Source organism: Sinohyriopsis cumingii, chromosome 2 (genome assembly GCF_028554795.1).
Source record: "Sinohyriopsis cumingii isolate HCF-2022 chromosome 2, ASM2855479v2, whole genome shotgun sequence".
In the NCBI taxonomy this organism is placed as follows: domain Eukaryota; kingdom Metazoa; phylum Mollusca; class Bivalvia; order Unionida; family Unionidae; genus Sinohyriopsis; species Sinohyriopsis cumingii.
The window spans coordinates 93,554,977-93,577,657 of NC_142962.1; the positions used below are offsets into that span (position 1 = coordinate 93,554,977).

At 35.8% G+C, this 22,681-nt stretch overlaps 3 protein-coding genes across 5 annotated transcripts in view; 1 reads left to right on the forward strand and 2 right to left on the reverse strand.

The window, feature by feature from the left end:
• LOC149805383 (protein MMS22-like) overlaps positions 1–1,885 on the forward strand; it is a 121,020-nt gene extending 119,135 nt beyond the window's left edge. For all 3 annotated transcript variants that reach the window (XM_089949877.1, XM_089949883.1, XM_089949881.1), the window contains one exon: positions 1,335–1,885. In XM_089949877.1, the coding sequence (XP_089806003.1) occupies positions 1,335–1,410 (76 nt within the window). In that variant the 3' untranslated portion in view covers positions 1,411–1,885. The remainder of the gene's footprint in view (positions 1–1,334) is intronic.
• A 152-nt stretch (positions 1,886–2,037) lies between these two features.
• Positions 2,038–22,678, reverse strand: LOC149805384 (trafficking protein particle complex subunit 6B-like). Its single transcript, XM_089949885.1, has 6 exons — positions 22,553–22,678; positions 12,653–12,714; positions 11,947–12,064; positions 9,995–10,078; positions 6,467–6,560; positions 2,038–2,721 (listed from the first exon to the last, which is right to left on the reverse strand). The coding sequence occupies exons 1-6, from the start codon at positions 22,631–22,633 to the stop codon at positions 2,690–2,692; spliced, it is 471 nt and encodes a 156-aa protein (XP_089806011.1). The 5' UTR covers positions 22,634–22,678; the 3' UTR covers positions 2,038–2,689.
• On the reverse strand, positions 14,565–19,829 carry LOC149805385 (uncharacterized). Its single transcript, XM_089949884.1, has one exon. It carries the CDS (start codon positions 19,502–19,504, stop codon positions 18,803–18,805), a length of 702 nt encoding a protein of 233 aa, XP_089806010.1. The 5' UTR covers positions 19,505–19,829; the 3' UTR covers positions 14,565–18,802.
• Positions 22,679–22,681: the final 3 nt, after the last annotated feature.

Sequence of the window (22,681 nt, forward strand, 5' to 3'; positions counted from 1 at the left end):
AACTGGAACTGACTCATAAATAAGCGATTTTCCACTGCCAGTCTGTGTTTGCACAAATATACCTTTCCCTCAAATACACAGGTAATGGCTCCTGGTTGGTAGCCAGAATTTTGATGTTAAGCTTACGCAGTATCCTTTTGAAGTCAGTTACCTCCACCATTTTCAGGCAATGTACAATGCACTGCTGTTAATGCTATTGGTTAGTTGGCATTACATGGCATTACATACTAAGGGAGGTAACTTGTGAAATCAAACTGATGTCACTACTACAAAGTGCTGAAATATCCGATCAATTTGCCAAGTTGTAGATAGGTTAACATATCAGAACATTGGCTAGTGAAGATGGAGGATGGGAAATCTGAGGGCAGTTATATAAGATTTTGTTAAAATCCAACACTTCCCATAATATTTCTCTTGCTGAAACTTAAACTGTTGATGGATGGACAACACAGGTGTATGTATGCATGTAATATCTCTGAACTATCATGCCAACACTTGGAATTTTGTTCTTAATAATCAAGTTGGTGCTTGGAGATTATATACATTTCAAATAACTCACTAGTTTTTGTCACAAATGTCTGAGAATTGGCATGTATGATCAATGATATTGGAACCATTGGGTTCTGTCCTAAGTGTTTTTCCATTGCCCAGAAGACTTAACCCCCAGGCCATAAGATAGAAATTATTGAGCCTCCCACCCTAACACCATGTATTTAATGGGCATGAATTGACATTTATAATGAAACAGACAATAACTTAAAGGTCCATCCCTACCTTAGGGAATTAACCTCATGGTCATAATTTAAAAACTATTGAGATCCTAACCATATAATTATATAAAACCTGCTTAGCAAGAAAGGACCGATTTATACATGCAACTGACATTGACCTTGGGGTTCATCCTTAGGACCCAATGGATTTAGTCCCCTTGTCCCAGGGGTAACAGCTTGGATGCTGTTGAAATCCCTGCGCATCCCATATGGGGATGACAAGTCCAACTTTGATCAACTTGCCCAACAAGGGAAATGCATTGAAAAGCTCTCAAGGTTCTAATTAGATTAATTAGTTATCCACACTAAATGCTCATACACAACAGACATTCAACCTGAAGCAGACCGCACCATCAGGGACCTATCAGAGTTGCAAACAATGGGGTGGAGGTCCAGATCTGCTTGATCATTTTTGTAATAGGAAACATTTTAATGAAGCTTTAGCAAGATTGATGTCATTATTGGATGATGCATAACACATTTAGATCCCTGTTACTCTATTGCATATAAATGAGTAGGTGGAAAGAAATCTTGCTCTTAAATCTTGGAATTATCTTTTTTCAGAAGTAAATACATCAGCCTGTTAAAGATGCTTGGACTGGAGGGAAAGGAGGAGATAGCCAAACTAGAGGTACAATAAATGTCCTAATAATGGCTTGACCATAGGATCTAGTATGTCTGAGATGAAGTCCAGTGCCTCATGGGGACAGAAGAAACCTTACTGGCCTAGGAACAGAATTATAAATGATATTCATTTAAAGTGCAAGATTTGGAGATCATTGGTAGTATGGAATATTCTTGCAATGTCGGGATTTGACACAAAACATATGCAGCATAAGAGACACATCATTCTTCTAACTCAAGATGGGGAAGTTTTGTTAGAACAACGACAACTTGAATCTCATCATCTTGGAATGTTATGATCTAAACAGAGATCTATAAGAACTGAGACATATTATCTGACTGAAAAAGGTGAAATAACACTATAGCACAGAAATAGTAATTCTTCAAATCCCTACAAAATTGTGGTAGTTTCCTGTTGTATATAGATTCGTCGTTATGTGAATAATGATAAAATATGCATGCAAAAACAGAATAAAATCATAGTGCTGTCAGCTTTTGTTGATATTTTGAGGGGAAATTGAATCCTCATGATGTACAGCTTGTACAACTACTAGAATAAAATTTCTGAGATCATGTTTTCAAGTAAGTGTAGTAAACTTGTAAGCATATTCCTGTTTAGTCAGAATAGAGATATCAGGCAAGATATTATTGTAGAATTTATTTATTACAAGAAAATAGGAACATGTCATATTTCAGTCATTTAATTTAAATATCAATAAAAAGAAGTTTCATTAATTTACCCACTCAGCTGCAAATTATAAATACTAATTTACATACATTCATTTGCCCATTCAACTGCAAATTATACCTATTAATTTACATACATGCATATGCACACTGTTCCAAAATATCAATACACCTTCCCTCTCAAGGTGGATAGTTAATATTGTAAGAATTCTCGTGATATACATCTGTTAAAACCATGAAATTTAACTTTGACAGAATTAAATTAATACATAATTTAACTAGTGATATTCTCTACCAATGGAAATAAAACAAAGACTAATTAGCTGCAGATACTAAAGATATATTAAGTATTGAAAGAACAGGATACATATACTCTGTTGAAAATGCAGGCCATTTTAAAAGGTAGCATAAGAAACTGTGGTTATGATATGTACAATAAATATGCCATAGACTTTTCCAAATGCACGTACATTATTGCTTTCAAGGAACCATATTTTTATCAGTGTTTACTTTCTTTTTACAATATGACAAATTGTGATTTCCCATGTCCCTGTCACCGGATTTGAATGCAAATTTGAATGGTCCAGTTTTTCAGTTTATGTACTATCTTATCCTCTTTGTATCTGTATCTGAAACTTGCCTGAAACAAACAAAAATATATATATTCAGGATGAGAAGATTTTAAAGGGAAAAAAAGGTTTTCAAAGGTTAAATTAAAATGTTGCACTCCTCCACATTATTTTAAATATAATAGATTTTTAATTTCAAGGTTTTATTCTGAGGCATCTTCTTTTATAATGTCTCAAAAGGAGTATGTATCTTGCAAGTTCAAAACACACATGCATGAAATGCCAAATGTGCAAAAAGTTTTACAACAATGTTTACTGCTCCGGTGGCCTAAGTGTCCACCTCAGATGAAGGAGGTCGCGGTTTCAAACCCCAGCCGAGTCATACCAAAGACTTATAAAAATGGTACTAGCAGCTGCCATGCCTGGTACTCAGCATTAAGAGGTTAGTGTTAGGACTGGTTGGCATGGTGTCAGGATAATGTGACTGGGTGGTACATGATGTAACATGTCTGTGGCATGATGCCCCAGTGCTAGAAATCACTAAAAACTGCAACACTGCAGACATCTTAGTGATAGGACTGAAAAATTGTTAAAGCTATGTTAAAAATCCAAATCACACACACACATACAACATTGTTTGTATATGGTTCCCCTGGAGAATGGTAGGTAAATATAAAATAAATTTATTATTATTATTAAAAACCCACATTTATTAGCTGTCCATTTATGATAACTGAACAGCATTTCTCACCTTTTATGCCCAGGGGACCACACCTTGTACATTTTTGGGAAAAGTCGGAGACGCTTATTATAAGAAACAAATTTTATTATTATAAGAATTTGCCAGAACTTTTTAAGTTCAGTGACAGGCATAAGACAAAAGTTGACAGTAAATGTTTCTGGTCTGCATGTTTAGATTTGTTATAGGTTAAAAAAAACTGTAGTAATAATAATAAGCCAAAGGTATCATAAAATGAGAGATTTTTTGTAAATACCTTTGTTATTGACCAATTTTTAAGTTACATTTTATGAGATAGATTAACCTGAATTAAGATTTTTAATTTGCTAGCACTATTTTATTTTTAAAAATCTTGAGCTGTTAGTGGTAGATGCATAGAGAAGGGTACTGCTACCTACAAATTGGTTGGCAAGGCCTTAAACAGAGGATTGTGTGTTTGGGAACACAGAAGAAATGGCTTTCAGCCACTCCTCCAAAATGATGAGTTGGATTGCTAGAACTTGAACTCATTGAAGATATCAATAGTAAAAAGTAATTTGGCCAAAATCAAAAACAGGAGAGACAACCCGAGGCCCATTAAAATAAATCTATGTTAGAAGAATGGAATCAGCAACTAAAACTCCTCTAATTAATAAACTGGAGAGTTAAAAATCAAAATCACTTCTGTGTGTATATATATATATATATATATATATATATATATATATATATATATATATATATATATATATACATGTCAAATCTGGTTTATAAATTAATGCTGCAGTAACCAAATTCACATGGATTGGTGATCATGGGACATAACTCCTGTAAAGGCTGACATGGAATGCTGGAACTGGACATCATTCAAGGTTTCATTAATATGAAGCTGAATACCAAAACTAATTTAAACAAAACAATCGTTGACACTGTAAATGATGCAGATTCCAAAAGTCAAGAAGATTGGGAATCAGGAGACATAACTTGTCTAAATGATGTGAAATGCTGGAAATCAAACTCATTGTAGGTCTCTCCAATTTAAAGATGCATGCCAAATTTTGTTGAAATTGTAACTCATTTGCCAAAACCCCATGTCAGCAGGACAGGCAATCAGTGGGTGTAACATAAATGATATTGTGGAATCCATGTGATGGAACCCATTCAATCATCAGGATAAAACCTCATACCAAATTTAGAATAAGTCAATCAAATCATGGTAAAGTTATGCTGCAAAAACCAAAAAGCCATGAGGATGGCCAATCACAGGGCATAACACTTGTTGTGGACTGCTGATAATCAAAGACATGCAAGGTCTGATCAACATGCAACTGCATATCAAATTTAATTGAAATCCAACAATTCTTAGTAAAGTTAAGCTACAGAAATTAAGTTACGATGAGGGGCACTCTGGGGCCATTATTCTTCTAAAATGATGGCATAAAAGGCCAGAAATCAAGCTCATGCAAGTTCTCATCAGTATAAAACTGCATGCAAAATTTGGCTAAATCTCAAACATTTTCAGTAAAGAAAAGGAAACCAAAGTGTTAAGGATTGTCCACCACCTGGACAAAGCGACTGACAGAAGTATGGGAAAAGGAGAGTGAAGGTCGCCTAGAGCAGTGGTTCAGCCATGACACTCTTGTGAATTTGTGCAAAACAGATACAAAATCCCCTAAAACAAAGATGTAAAACATCAATAGTGGCACACAAGAAATAACATGGTGTGTTTCTTTCAAATTGAACAGATGCTCCAATAAAAGTTATCAGTGAGTGTTGTATGACAATGAATAAAATCAAGTGATTTATTTTTCTGAGTGAACTGGTCACTATGGGGCTGTCCATTTAGTATGTATGCATTGGAGGGGTGGGGGATAACCCAAATGCATAAACTTACGTATGGAGGAGGGTCTACTGATAATGGGTGGTAGTGGTGAAACCTTGATAATTGTCTAATACGTAACCTGTTTGACTGAGTTCAGTCAGCATTTGAATTTTAGCAGATACTAGACAAACTTTTTAAAGTTACTCAACTTATTTCTTTGATGCAGCCAGATATTCAACATCAGTGGACTATCTGTTTTAGTAAACACATTAATATTATCAATCCTTGTTCGTTTCTGCATGAATTAAATATAGGCCATTCTACAGAATTTTGGGGGGTGGGGGTGCATCAAGCGTATGTACACAGGTGGGGGGTGTAAAAAAGTATGCATTAGTACAGGGAGGGGGGAGGGGTCAAGCTTTGCCAGATTTTTGCATACGCACTAAATGGATGGCCCTATGCTCCAACTAGTTATTTTCCCCCATTCTCCTAATCCCTTATATGGTAAAACTTTTAATCATCCAGAAATTATCATGTGATTTGTATAGCCCATATCTCTTAAATGAAACTTTAAGAATAAGCTCTGCATGCTACCAGATTGTAATAGTCATGAAAATATGAAATATATTGAAGTAACATACTGCAGTAACTCCCACACCCGTTTCATTATAAACAAATTTCTAAAATAAAATATTTTAATCGCTACTTTTAATAGAGATGACTCTAGTGAACAAGCTGGTAAGACCCACAAAAGCCAAAATGAAAGTCAAAGTGAAAAGAATTAGATTTCATGATAATGGAACCAAAGAAGAAAGACACTATCACACCCAAATAAATTTACTTGAAAGCCAACATTTTGTAAAGACTGACGACCGGGCTGGGGGGCATAAAACTGTAACTTCTACTGTGCTGCTGGAGTTTGGTTGGAGGCTTCATAGAAAATTTATTAGGTTTTTGATTTATATAACAAGTAAAATAGATTTATGCAAATGATATATCATTTTATTATGAAAGTTGGATCATTATGATTACACCACTGGCTCACTTTTTAAAATTAAGAGGGTCAATTGTGGCTCCTTTTTCTCAAATCCGTCTGAAACACTAGGGGGTTTGACCAAACAGAAAGACCATAATTCTGAAATCTAATGTTATAATTATCATAACATTTCCCCTATATTACTAGCTGGATAGGTATGTTTTTTAAAATAGATATACCTGACCACTTTGTACCCTTTTAAATCTACAATCAAAACATTGAGAAATTGACCACACTTACATGCAGGCATTGTGCTGACTTCTGCTGTTACTACACAGTTCACACCCAAGTTGGCAAGGGCACCACGGATCATTCCACATGGCAGAGCAAGATACTGGAGACACAGGAAGTAGACTAGTTACTGTACCTAGCTTGTAAAATGCTATAACATTAAACCATAACTGACATCATTAAACTAATACATATTATCATAAAAAGATGAATGGAAAAATGAGAAAATCATTTGCACATTAGTTCCTCTCCAGACTAATATTTCAACATGGAATTCAAGCAGCAGGCCCAAGCATTCTGCACTATGAGTGATCTCACAACAATGCTATTTCTTGCAATGAGTTTTAAACCAAACATAACATTGGTCTTGTGCTTACAAGACCAACCCATTTACTAATACCTTCAAAAGAAGTCATCTCCTCAAGAAAAAATATTAAATTTTACTAACTCGTATATAATCAATAAAAATAGAAACAATATTGTATAAAAATAAACATTCCAAAGACTCTCAGAATCTGAATTTACTAGTCTAGACTAGAGCTTTTATTAAACCCATGACAAACATATTGCTAAACTTCTAATAAAGTCTTGACTTGACAGATGTTGGATGTGTCTACATTTTCCTTGTCATGTGGCTATTCTGTGAAACAACCACTCTATACATGCAGTGAAATGTCAGTCTTACGTTTGACATGTCACAATGATGCTGTATCTCGCATGAGTGCTTCTTTGCAAAGTTAACACTAAGCCATGGCTATATCTATCAATGTGACCAATTATTAAAAAAAATGTGAGTTGTGTACTGATAAACAAATGAAAGATTTAACTATGATGTAATGATGATTGTATAATACAGTCTGTTACTTTCATTATCCAACTTTTGTTTAAGTATTGCTTTTATAAGAAATACAAATGAGAACCATTTAATGAAATTTTATTAAACATTTTATGTGTGCTTTGACATTTACTGATCACAACATTCTGATTGGAAAAACATATATAGAATGTGTTGTTGTTAGTTGCTTGCTTTTTAATGACACTTGCCAACAAATTATTGACTATCATGGCAATCAAACAGGAGCCAAGTGCCCTTCCCAATACACCTGAACAGGTTTTGAACCTGTGACCCAATGACTAACTGAACTTTGCAACTCTAACATACATGTCAACCCCTGGCAAGGAAAAAGTGTAATCCAAGTGGACAAAAAGAGTAATCTGAGCAGAAAAAGAGTAATCCACATATGATAAAAATTTAATGAGCATCTGTACAAAATGATTTATTTATCCCTCTGGACTTTTAACATCAGTTACTGCTTCAAGTTTTCGTATATAACACTTTGAGCTTTAAAAAGCAATAGATTCTCGTATTGCATTTCAAAACACTTTGTGCCAGCTGAGACTATGAATGTTTTGCACACTAGTAGAGCACTAAGTGCTGGGTTACTGAACCTGGATATGAATTCAGTTTTATTTATGTTAACAATACTGAACAATCTCTCACAGTGATGTTTATTCAAAGCATTATGAAGCAAAAAAAAAAAATGTTTTCTCCAGTGGAATCTAATGTTAATTCTGGTAATGAAAGAAGAGCACTCTAATTTTGCCCTTTTCGCTGTCAAAGTCTCTTATACAGACTCTAAAAAGAGTGTATGGCTTTTTAGCTCTTCAATACACATGTAGCAATATTACCCAGTGCAGTGCGCTATAAATAGAACACCTGTTACCGATTCAACTCCATGCACACTGTTAAGCAGTGCAGTGTATGTTGTGTTTAACAGCAATTTTAACCATTTTACATTTTTGGTACACATCTATTATGTATGGAAAAATTTAAGAGTAAAGTGTGATCGTTATAGCTGTGTAATTATTTTTCATGGAAGAATTTTTTATGTGCTTTAAAATCCTGAGAGAATTTGTTCACCATCATGTCAGTGAAGCCATGTGACCAACCGTAGCTGCCATTTCTCATACTCGAAATTTACAAGTTCTTTGTCTGTGTCTACATCATTAAGTCATCGGAATTTGATAATTTATAAAAAAAACTAATTGCTGCCTACATCAATATCAGAGCCTTTACCTAAGTTATTGAAGCTTTCGTAGTTGTGATTCCAATCGTGAAAACTCAAGTAAGTACTGAACGAAATCCACAACCTCCATTTTGGAGAGTGGAGAATATGACCCAGTTACTTTAAATAGCAGATTTCGACCAGAGCAAAATCAGCAACCGCGAGATCTGATGTAATGGTCATTCTCAGCAATGAATGTATCTAATAGGGGTTTTTCCCCAAAGGTGGTGCTACAAAAACCCACTCAAAATGGCTGATGTTTACAGCAGGCATCAAAAGGCACTTCCATGAGAATGGTGTAGAGGTGTCAAAAAGCACTTGTATGTGAACAGAGTAGAGGCATCAAAAGGCGCCTGTATGCAAATGGAGTAGAGGCATCCAAAGGCACTTGCATGAGAAAGCAAATTATTGATTTTTTGGAAAGGGGGATATACTGAAAATGCGTAATCCAAATACAGATACGTGTAAGGCATAATTTAGTGAAAAAAAGCATAATGATTACACCAAAAGCGTAATGGTTGGCATGTATGCTCAGAGTTTGTGTAGCATTAGCCGGTCATATTTTCAACCACCTAGCATGTGAGCTTTATTTGGTGAAAATTTGTATGTAAAAAGTTAATCTGCTCTTCTAACAACATGATGAATGTATTTCAAAGCTGAGTTCCCACCAAATTTATGAAAATGTTTCTTTGTAACTCAGCTATTTAAAACAATTTCTTTTAAATCATCAAATCAACTCAGATCATTCAGTCTAGCTTATTTGGTTTTCTTGAAATCCCATCAGGTTCATTTGTAGCTTTTTACAGCAAACAAACACTACAAAGATTATGTCACCCTTAGGCAAGTAAAGTACCTTGCCCAAAGACACCATGGCAGCCAGTTCATGCCAATCCAGTGGTAGGAATCAATCCCACATCGTTCTGGTTAGAGGCCAATGCCTCAATCACTAAGTCCAACAGCAAACCCAGATTCTGGGGACTAAAATTGGTACTGGTTGCACTCAGTGATGTGGATGCCTTGAAAATAAGACCTGCTTACCCCAGATTGTAAATATGCTAAGTATTTAGAAGATTATTTGGATTTTTAATTGTGTAAAATACACCCTTTGAGGCAGAACAGTTTATAGGTTGGGCTAAAATCACATGGTAGTGGCAGTGAGAGCATGTGAACTACATTGCTCTTTGATAACCCTCAAGTTATTTATCAGTGTCCTGTATACAGCTGCATTTACTATGATAACTTGTTTGCTAGTTTACATAAGGCAATGATAAGTCTGAAAATCACCAAGTTTATTGACTTGTTATGTTCATCTGCCCACATTACTGGTATCCAACTGATTTCCTATTTGGTTCTTGACTTTTGTGTATACATTTGCTAACTATTTTTCATTATTCTTCATGGGGATAGACAAATAGTCTTATCATATCTTATGATTGGGGAAGGGGAGGGTGTTTTCAGGCCAAGATGTTACCTTAGGTGCAGCTTCCATGTACTGTTTGCCACTAGAAATGTGTGTGAGAAACCGAAATCTGTTATCTTGCAACACATAAACTCCCTGTAAAAAAGGACAAGTTTTGACATATACCATTCTTTCTTTGTAAAAAGTCATAACTTGATATCCACCATATTCTACATTATCCTATAAACATATGAGGCATGAAAAGACAGATATAAGCATGCAACTGATATTGACCCAGGGGTACTTCCCTACCCCTAGGGACTTAATACCAAGTCATGATTTAAGTGCTCAACAAATCTGATAGCCCGGTGCCCCTCTAATTTTAGATAAGGCCTGTCCTGTATTATAAGTGAGGTGCCCATCAGGCTTGTTAAATAAAATTCTAATTTGCTTGAGAAAACTTTGATTGCACTGATGAAATGTGTAAATGTATTTTCAAGATGTTGACATACCTGCCATAATACAGTGCACTCTAAATCAGATCACCACTGTCCTACATGAAATTGAAATCTGATTTTAATCAAATTGAAGCATGGCATGTTATGCTAAAAATATGATTTTGTGCTCCCAAACCCCCTGACACAGTTGTGCTTTGAGAAAACATAATTTTCAGTAATCTTCAAAAATAGAGAAAAAAAAGCAATACAAAAAAACACAACGTTAGATGTAGCATGTATAAACGGTAAACAGTCATGATTGGAGCTGATTAAAACTATCCCTTGGGCAGTTTAAATAGCAACTAAAGGCAAAGAGGTCAGGTATAAAACCACCATTTCATATATTACTTAACTGACTCAAAAAGCTAGTGAGATGTGTTTAAAGTTTGCAGTGGGCAAGCCCACTGTGCTAATTTGCATAGGTAGGATTAAAAGTGAAACAACCCATTAAAGGTAAATTAAAGAGATTCTAGATGCATGTATAAGAACATAAGTTATTACATATCGTTGCCTTAAATGAGAATGTTTAAGCCATATGTATTATGTTTTGACAGGATTGTGAACAGTGGAAACATTTCTTTGAAGTTGAATTTAGCTGCATATATTGATGGTCATTTCACTGGTGGGAAGAGTGTTCAAGAGTAATGCATTTTTGAAGCTGATTTAGAAAGCAATTAGCTATCAGCAAAGCCCAACAAAATTAAATTTCAGAACCCTTTGTTGACAATTTTACTTTGTGATGCATGTCAGCCGCCCCCCCCCCCCCCCCCCCGCAAGCTAAGGTGGGGGGCTATTCATTATTTAGACATACATGTACTGCCAACAACACATCAACATATGTCAACTTGGTTCAGACCTGGATTTACCTGGAGAATCCAACAGAGAAGTGTGAACACCAGGACCATCCAATCCCTAGTGAGTGTAGTGATAAACACTAATGACACTTGCATTACCTTCAAACCCCTTTGAGCCCTATTGAATTTATATTTGAATTGTAGCTATTGCAATGGTCTGTGACAATCTGTCCATCCACTTGTCCCTTTCATAAACTTAACAACTGGGCAAATGAAATTTGGTAATCATGTTTATTACCCATATATGTATATATATATGTAATATGTGCTGATGAAAATCTGATGCCATTTTAGTAATTTTGGCATTTACATATATTTAATTTTGTTGCACTTTTGGGGATTTAGACTTAGCCTAAATATTATCTTGTGATGATTAAATGCTTATGCTTTGCAGATTTTAATTAAGATAAGTAGTCTCCATCTTGAGAAGAGCTTCAAGGGGAATCTATCTGTTGTGTTGCATACTATCGCTTGCTTCCGAGTGTGGCACACAGCTTATTTCTATTTTGCTTATTGTCAAAAAACAGAAGGCATATTACCAAAATCATTCATTGCTCACAGTTTTACAAAATGGACATAAACTTTTCAGCATGAAAACTATGGACTTTTAAACTTACTCTTGGAAATATACATGTTTCTTATCTGTTACCAAACAGGAATACAAATTCCCTACCTGGTGATTGGTGCGTAGATTATCTATCTGCTTTTTGTAAACAGTGTTCCAGAAATCTTTGCAGACAAATTTCATTGTGTCCAATTCATCCTTAAATCTTGAGCAGTCTCTTGTAAATCTGAAAAGAATAACATCAAAGCTGCCAGAATATTACGAAGATTTATGCATTCCTACAAGACAGAGCACTATCATCCTGACACAGACGTTTACCATGGACATACAGACATAAATAACTGACATTGTTTACTTTAAATTTAAATTTTTTAATATTTATGAAGGTGGACAAGTAGGTAAATAACACTCTCAATCAAACCATGAATTTGTTTATTTTCCTGGAAAACAAATATAATGTAGCTTTAGGACAAAATGTAACAAAAAAAATTTAACTTTTTGTTTATACTAATTCAGTCAAGGAAATGTCTGTCTTATGGGGAAGAGGACACCTATGTATTTTAATGGATGGATTACTGTACACTAGGTATTTCAATTTGTGTTATGTAGCAAACTGAATTCACAAAATATATGCCAAGGCAGTATGTAGTAAAATAAAACTGAAAATAATCAGCAGATACTGAAGATCTAGAGCACCGTAAATTGTACTTATTATTTATAGCTGAGGAAAAAAATTACTACTGATTCAGCAATAAATGAATGTCACTCAGAAGGTAAATTGGATAATTAATTGAAAAATCCACCAACCACTTACCTCTCTGCAAGGCTTTGCCCAATTCTAAAGCCTATAGATTCTAACTTAGCAATGCACTGATCCTGAAAATAAAAAGGAGAACATAAACAGAATTGGAAGTGAGATGTAAAATACTATTTTATTTCATGACATGATGCATTACATGTAATCTCCCAACTGTTAAATCATTTACCTTAGGATTTAAATAATCCTCATTTTAGCTTCATTACCAAGTTTTTTCTTACCAAGTACATGTATATGTAATAAAAAGTATAAAGCAACATCATTGGGCTATCTTTTTTTGTGATAAATTTTATAGATTTCCTGATTAGTTCAGCCATGTACATATATAGTGCTTTGGACTTTTTGACTACCGGTACATAATTACAATGAATTACTTTCAAAGCTGAATGAATCTGCAATTACAAAAATACCTCAATTTTCCATAGCCTATGGTACATACAATGTATGCCGATCATGTAGTTGATCAAGATGCATTCAGATGAAGTTTCATACTTACATACAAGTACCTAAATCTTTAGAAAGTAGAGTGGGAGGAAGAAGGCATTTCAAATGACAGTTTTTTAATGGGGGTATTTTGTGGTGAGTCTTCATTTAGCTGGGACAAAAGCTTGGTCTTAATCATTGTAACTATCATCAAACATTATATTTTTGGAAATAAACTAATTCAAAGACAATGCATCTAAAAAAGTAATAGCAGACATCATTTAGATTGAATTGCGTATGGAGAAGTGATGAATGGATCAAACCCACTGTGTCATCTGCATTCACAGTCCCTCTCATGCATCACCTGGCAGATCCTTCTCAGCGTTTGTTCATGAAACCTTGAACTAAATTAAATTTACCTTGGAAACAGAGCCACAATAGCTCATTTGTGGAGCAATGAACTCATAACCCATCCCCATCTCCAATAAAATGATCAGCCCCTAATATGTAATGAAATATCACATACTGCCATTGTTGATTTGTAAAACATGCAATACAGCAAAGACAACACTGTAATCAACTAAAAAGTAAGTAAAGTATACTTTGATCCTAATGACTTCTAGTTCAGTTTTAGAAATTGCAGTTCCAGACCATATGGAGTCAATGACTTCTTCCTAATGCTCTCAACATAATCTTTGCTGACTTTTTTAATTAATATGGTTGTGGCAATATCTGTCCCACACTAAACAGTAATCAAACTGCCTCAACATGATGCCCATTAAATGTAATAATTTGCATTTCTGGTATGGACAAGTAGATGAATATTGTTTTATACTTCTTTGCTGATTGCTTGGATATGCTTAAGAGGCTAATTAATATTTTCATCAGTTGAATGACATTTCCAGACAATATTATAATGTAAAGGAAAAGCTTAATCATGCAGATGTTTTGCATGAACAGCATGGGTAGATTTGAGTGTCTGAGGTATGCCTTGTAAAGTTAGTCTGGTTCCCTGATCAACAAGTCTAATAGAAGAGGAGGCACATGTGGGCTAGACATCACTCACTTGGCTTGCATAACTAAACACCTGGCTATTTCATTAACCAGGTATTTGTAGTCTTGTAAGTTTACAACCAGGTCAACTATCGATCAAGTTTTATATCATGTTGATTTTATCTATTTTAATATAAATTTAATAAAGGTAATGGCATATTAATATGCACTGTCTCCTACTCATAATCAAAGTCATCCACAATCTTGATAATATAAACCCAATAACTGAGTTTTATTAATGCTGGATGAGAATTATATTCTCTATATCTAAAGAGGTAACAAATTCAGGCAATCAGATGCACAGTATCTCATTATTATAGCCTTTATTTTGAAGTCTGATCAAAAGTTTTCCACTTTTGATATTCTCCAGCATTATATATATATATATATATATATATATATATATATATATATATATATATATATATATATATATATATATATATATATATATATATATATATAAATAACAGTAGTAATCTGATCTTGATTGCTAGATCTCTTTCAGCTAATTATAAAAATCACAATACTTAATTTGTAGTTATAGTGTGATGGTCAAATTTTGCATCATGGAAGATTTCAACAGCTAAATTACTCTAAATGTTTGTCTCAGAGGCAAGGCTAATAGTGGCTGAACTGTTTCTGATGGGACATTGTGATGGGATTCAATGGGGATCTGGCATGAATTACTTACAATGGCACTGTACAAATTATTGGACTCTGAGGACAGATTTGTTACACATAATGTTCATTATTTCCTTTTGCATATAAAGTAAGGCTATGGCACAGTTGAAAGTATGAAACCTCTAGGAAAAAGTATTTTCAGCCTTGTTTGAGAGGATGGTGATAAGGACTCAGAAAATGGGAGTCTCATTTAACTATTTGGAAATGATAGTAAAACTCTGGCTCATTTTTAGGGTAACAGAGTGACAGAAGTACAGTAAAACATATCTTGAAAGACCACTGTTAAGTGAGACCACCTGTCTTGAGAGACCTTATTCTCAATGCACACATTTATTGATTATAATGGATTGTAACCTGTTACGACAGACTACCGGTCTTGAGAGACCATATTTGTTGGCAGAAGGGGTGGTCTTTCAAGACAGGTTCTACTGTATAACAAAACAATATATTTCATGTTTGATCAAAATCATTAGTACTGCAACCTCCATGGTGGTCACACGTTCAGTCAGTTAGTGCAAGTTTACCAAATCAGTATTCATGGATCTTGCTCAACACTGAACACATCCAAGATCTGAACGATATAAGTAAATATTCCAAGTCTGATCAAAGCTGAATCATAAAAAGCCTTTCAAGTAGTAACAAGCTCAGTCAATCAGATGTAAGATGACCTAATCAGTAAGCATGGATCTCGCTCATTATCAAATTCATCTGTGATCTTAATGATATGAGTATATATCCCTGAGTTTGATCAAATCAGATCAGAAATACAGCCTCCAGAGTGGTAACAAGCTCAGCCAATCAGGGATCTCACTCATTATCAAACTCCTCCAAGATTTTAATGCTATAAGCATATATTGCATCTGGTCAAAATTTGATCAGAAATAGTGGTAACCAATCAGATGCAAGATCACCTGATAAATATGCATGGTTTCTCACATTAAATGAGCCTGAGATTTTGATACAATAAACCCCTATTCAAAGCTGAATTAAAATTGAATCTAAAAGTGGCATCCAGAGTAGTAACAAGCAATTGCTGAAAGTCTCATGCACAATGCATAACACACGATAGACAAGAGACACAAGGCCACACAATAAACTCACTTGACTATATGACCAGGTGAGCTAAAACCCATTATCCAGAAGGAAAAAACTAATAAAGCAATATATGGATAAAACTACAACAACAGCATTCTATTAGTTCTTGCTGCTGTCCATATGTTTATAATTGAGGATTATTTGAAAAGGCTTTATGGTAAAATTACTTGGGATAGGAGAACAAGATATATACATGGTCTACACCAGATACCACTTGGAACCAGTTACCATATGATCAGATTCATAAGTCTGTATAGAATTTTGGCAAGCTTCCAATATCAAATGTTTTTCACCTTCAGCACTAACTATGTATTGTACTCATTAAAAAATACTGCATAGAGTTTAGAACAAGTGAAGATCATGTGGTAACCACAGGCCCTTCTTTACAGAACAGTCAATTCAATTTAACTGAAATGAAGGAATGTTTCCCTTTACTGATTTGTCAGCATTGTAATTGTTTTGAGTAAATTTAAATGCCTCATAAATACCAGTAAATTTATTGCATTTTAATCCTCTGGTACTGACCCTGAGAAGGAATTTGCACACAAAATAATATAAACCAGTTTGAAATTTCAACCTAAACACCAATAGTAAATATGTTTATAAAAAGACAAGGTGAAAACAAAGAATTTAAGATACTGTACCAGCAGCTGCTGCAATTTCCCTAAATTATACATTGCTGACAAACTGTGCAGATGTAAACAAACCTTAATTCTATCAGCCTATAACAGACACAAGTGATGTCCATGCATGATGAGTGCAAGTACTAGTACCTCTTCTTGGTACATGAAAGTGGTTCCACAATCCCGTACAATAATTTTATAGGTCAGCATACATTACTGAAGTACTTACCCTACCTTCACATTTTCAGAAGTACTGGTGTATATTCCATTCAGATTAGTACTCTTTATGTTAGTTCAAACACAACTTTATTTCTTAGCTCACTGAACAAAAATCTCAGTTATATGTTCTCTCATACTCCTCCTGGTATGCTTACAACCAAGCAACCCTATGTTAGAGAGTGTGTGCTATGTTATGTGTTTTAACATGCTTCCCATGAATCTATTTCTACTCATTACACTGATGTACATGATGTATGTAGCAAAAATATGTCAGAGCAACATTAATGTCACATGAAAGACAGCTGCTTACTGTGAAAATCACAACAAAAAACTTCAGTTTTAGCACTTCTTGGGCTTTTCTTGGTTTTATCATAATTTTGATCTTAAACATCAAACTGGATAAAAGAGTAATAAACAAGTTTTGTAAAATTAAACAAATAATTTATTTCCCTAGCATACAAAGTGAAACTTTAAAAAAACTTTATTGTGAATTTAAACCCAAACAGTCCAAAAGGTTCTATCACAAATCCAAAAGTATAGAGTATTCCAGTCTATTGATACATCCTGAATGTGCTGATGTACCAACAGACTGAAATAGTGTCGATATGCTAATGCTAACTGTCTTGATATATCACAATGATATAATCCAAAATATCCCTAAATGAATTCACAATAATTCCAAAATATTGATTAAGTCTGAAAGTATTAAAGCCCCAATTCCACCACTACATGCAAAAAGCTGTATGTGTCAATCATCTGAATACATGTAATACTGAATCATCAAAGATGTTGGTCCTAAACATCACTGGGTTCCATTACAACGAGTTAATATCAATGTTTCATAACATTATGAGCCATGTATTTTCTCCCTCTGATGGAGAAACCCTGCCATTTTTCACATGTATGAATTAATCCAACGCTGATTGGCACCATCCTTGGGTTAACCAATTTCAGTCAAATGCTAGAACACAAGATTTAATGACATTACCATTGTAAACATAAGAAGCCAACACCACACTATGTGAAATTGTCTTAAGCCCAATTTTGCCCTTCAAAGTATTCATGTGCACAAGCTGATCACCAATATTCATCTGAGACTTATTTTTATCTAATGCACACTATTTTCTTCTCAGATCAGCTTAAAAAGTAGGCTTGCCTCTCTTCATTCCTTTTCTAATCCATCTGTTTGACACATGAATATGCTGCTGTTATTAGATGAGTTGCTTACTTAATTTGTGATATCACTACTTTTGGAGCACTCCCAAAAGAGAATGGAATAACGAGTAACTACAGGAACTGAATTTAGGGGTGGCAACTGTTAATTCTAAAATGAATATTTCAACATCGTTTAAACCTAACATGTTGATTATGTCAAAGAATGGTTTGTGTCAGATAGCTTTTTTTAACAAATTATTTCCATAAAAGGGGTGGTCTTGGAGTGAAAAAGGGGCAGGTTTTATGTGGAAGAGATTTGACAAGGTATGAAACTTGTCAGAACTGTGTTCCACACCCCTGCTATGTTCCAACATTTGTATCAAAATGTACAGTAAGGCATGACGCACATCGATTAGTTTGTCAAACATTATGTTTAACAATGTTGCTGAATAACTACTGTTGACTTTGTCTACAAAGTTTAATTATCATACGATATGAAATTTCCATTAAACCTACGCCTAATATTTTGCTATATTATATTGTACTGTACTGACCATGAGCACAGGAGTCTGACGTTTTATCAATAAAGTACGACGAATTCTCTGACAACATGAAATCACCGTAATCATCTATCTATCTATAAATACGTTGACACAGTCACACTTGACTATTAAGCAACGGGTGGTACATGGTCAAAGATAAAGTAAAGATGGAAGTGATAGGAGAGTCAGAAGAGTAATGATAGGAAAGGCAGAAATAAGTAAAAGTGTGTCAGTATACGTTTTCGTCCCTTCATACTCAGACCAATCCAGCTACCGTAGCGGCAATGAGATATGGAACCTCAACCGGCATAGCCCTGAGAATCACTAGGTCTTACCTGTAGCTGACTAGTTCATTAGAATGTGATTTTGGAAAGCTCCTGCTTGTGAGATACCAAGTCAGGAACTTCTGCAATTATTGATGGTAATTTGTTCCAAGTCCCTATTGTACATGGGAAGAAGCTGAACTTGAAACAATTTGTCGATGCTGACTTTAATTGGAACTTTTTCCTGTGGTTTGCCCTAGTTTGGCTATATACCAGGGTCAGGTATTTGTCTGCTGATATGTCCACTAGGTTGTTTGCAATCTTGTACATCATGGTTAGCTGGGCCTTGGTTCGCCTGGATTCGAGTGATTCCCACTGGAGATGGTTGAGCATTGCACTGACACTGCTAGTGTTACGATATTTATTTGTGGTAAACCTAGCCGTTCTCCTCTGAACCATCTCTATCTTATTTGTTAGATCTTTACTATGTGGGTTCCACACAGTCGAGCTATACTCAAGACCTGGTCGAACCAGGATGAAATATGCCGCACTTTTTACTTCTTCATTGTTGATTTGGAGGTTGCGGTGCAGGAAACCAAGGTTACTGTTCCCTTTTTTCACTATCTTGTCTATGTGCCTTTTCCAAGAGAGGTCTCTAGACAATTTCACCCTGAGATATTTTGTTGCCTGCTCATTGGTTAACTTGTGCCCCTTAAGAGTATATTCGGACAAGATTGGTGACTCTTTCCTGTAAACTCTTAGGATGCTGCATTTTTCTGGATGGAACGACATACCCCAAGTTCCTTCCCAGAGTGCCAGTTGGTTCAGGTCTTCTTGAAGGATCTCACAGTCCTTGGAGACATTTATTTCCCGGTAGACTATACAGTCATCTGCAAAAAGTCTTGTGTTGGATCTGACGCTTGCAGGTAGATCATTGATGAACACCAGGAAGAGTATGGGACCCAAAACACTCCCCTGAGGTACCCCACTTACAACTGGTGCTGGGTCTGATGTTGCTCCATCTACTATAACTCTCTGCGATCTGTCTGATAGGAAATCTCTGATCCATTTCTGTGTGTTACCCCTGATGCCATAGTGGTCCAACTTACTGAGGAGTCTTTCATGGGGGACACGATCGAAAGCCTTACTGAAGTCAAGGATTGCAAGGTCATACTGCTTCCCTCTGTCTAAGGATTTGGCGAGCTCATCCACTAGGGTTATGAGCTGTTTTTCACAGCTTCATCTGGCATGCAAACCATGCTGGCAGTCTGTTAGAATGTTGTAGCGATCTAGATGTTGCATCATGTTGCTGACTATGATGTGTTCAAGCATTTTGCAGCAGATACTTGTAAGGGAGACCGGTCTATAATTGCTGGCCTTGAATCTTTCTCCATTTTTGAAGATAGCTGTAATGTTTGCTGTTTTCCCGACATCAGGGACATGACCTGTTGAGAGGCACTTCTAGTAAATATAACTCAGGTATGGTGCACACTCTTCTGCTAGATCTTTCAGGATCCTTGCTGGAATCATGTCTGGTCCTGTAGCTTTCTGTGGGTTAATTTTCCGCAACAAGCTGTATACACCTTCTACAGTAACTTGGATGTCAGGCATGGGTGGGTAACGATCTCCATGTAGGCTTGGTAGATCACTCTTATCCTCTTGTGCGAAGACTGACTGGTATTGACGATTCAGTATGTTAGCCTTGTCGGATGCCTCTGAATGTAGTTTCCCGTGTTCCTTGAGTGGTGCCACACCACAGCTGTCTCTACGTAAGGACTTAATGTAGTTCCAAAATCTCTTCTGCTTGTTTGGTTGTTGTTCTTGATGTGGGTTACCGACTTCTATCAAGTTTTCAATATATCTCCAGTAAGCCTGCCGTTCTAAGCGTTGTGATCTTGCTTTTGCTTCTTTGTACAGTTTCCGATCTCTTGTTTTTCCTGTTGTTTTCTGTCTTGCAAACAATTTGTTCCATCTTCTGTGTTGGGCTCTAATGGATTTGTCTACCCAAGGTTTGTTTGTTTTGTTTCCAGATAAGGTCTTAGATGGTATAAATTTATCCATTAACCGTTTGATGTTCTCCTCAAACATTTTCCATGTGTCATTTGCAGAAAGGTTATCTGTTTCACGTTAGAACGATTCTTGTAATGACTTAAATTCTTCAAGTAACTGGCCATAGTCTGCATTCCTGTATTGGAAGACTTTACGAGCTGCTTTCTTCACTTTCATTTGTCGTAGGCTGGACTCTATGTAAACTGCTTCATGGTCAGCAATTCCTGGTATGACATCACACTTGTTGATTAGTGTTTTGTTGTTTGTGAAGAACAGGTCAAGCAGATTTGAAGTAAATTCAGTTATACGTGTTGCTGCATCTACAACCTGTTCCAGGAATGAGTCCTTTATGATATTATGTAGATGTTGGCATTGGGCATTGTTTGTGGCTTGTGGTAGTGGACACTCATTCTCCCAGTCAATATCTGCCAGGCTGAAGTCTCCTCCTAGCCATACATGCGTACCTCATGGGATTCTCATAAGACATGAGTGAAGCTGATCTAAGTAGTTTGGTTCGGTTAAGGATGGAGGTTTGTAGAAGGCACCAACGTATAGGTCTGATGCCCCTTTAACCTTAATTTTGGCCCAAACTAACTCAAAGTTATTATCTGCCTTAAGTTCTTCTGGCTCGCAGCTGGAATACTGGTCTGATACTAGGACAAATACACCACCCCCATGGGATCCCTCTGCACAATCTTTGCGATAGAACCTGAAATTTGCTGGGAATACTTCAGATGAATTTATGCTGCTGTCTAGCCACGATTCCGTACCAATAACAGTGGTGGCTTTGGTAGAGGAGATCATATTGCTTAGCAGTCCCTTCTTTCCAGGCCCCTTTATAGATTGACAATTAATTACTAGGATTCTGATGGGTAAGTCAGTTCTAATTCCAGTGGGACCATGTGTTATAGAGGTGCTTCTCTGCTTGTGTGGAGATGAAGTAGCAGTTGGGTTGTTAAAACTTATCTCACTGTCTGCTTGGGTACTGTCACTAAGGCATTGGTAACTATTACTGGTATCGAAGATAAAAGCGTCCAATATTCTAGTGGAGAAGTTTGGCAAACCACACTGAGTACAATCCCAGTTTACATTGTGGAGGGTTTTGAAAATGGCATCTGGCATACCCATACACTCTTGATGATACCATACTTCGCACGAGTCACAGCACACACAAGGTGTCGTCCATTTACAGGCTTTGTTGCAGACCCTGCAAGGAAACTTGATGGTTCTTGGACCCGGGTTTGGTTCTGGTGCATATGATTCAGCTAACAAAAGGCTACATAGATAGAGGAGAACGAGTTTGTTCCTACATATTGGTCCTTTTGCATTCGACATTGTTATTTTTAGAGTGGTAATGAGGTGAGTGGAGAGCGATAATTTCTGACGATCCCGAATCAGTACTGGTTGTGTATTATTATTGTCCTCTGCCTGGAACGTCAGGGTTAATATTTTGTGCATGATGAGGGTAAAGGTGATGAAAGATAAGCTAATGGGGTGTATCATCAGTACTATAAATTAACACAAACAGTGCATGCGTGACCCAACCCTCCGCTCGATTCGACAATTTCTCACTTTTATTAAATTAGTACCGATACGATAAGGTGATTTCATGTTGTCAGAGATTTCGTCGTACTTTATTGATAAAACGTCAGACTCCTGTAGTATGACTATGAGATATGATAGCCAGTCAGTGATAAATAGTTGACAAAACGATCCATGTAGATCACGCATATACATTTTGGTACGGAGGCTTAAGAAAATTATAAATAGGAATGCGATAATTTTTCTGACTTGTTCATCTTTTTGTGCACTTCTCTGAAGATGGCCCACAATTTCCATATGAAGTAGCTCAAACAGAATTTCGTCTGCCATTTTGCAAATCGCCAACGACCCTGAAAATCTCTTTGAAATAAGCACTTT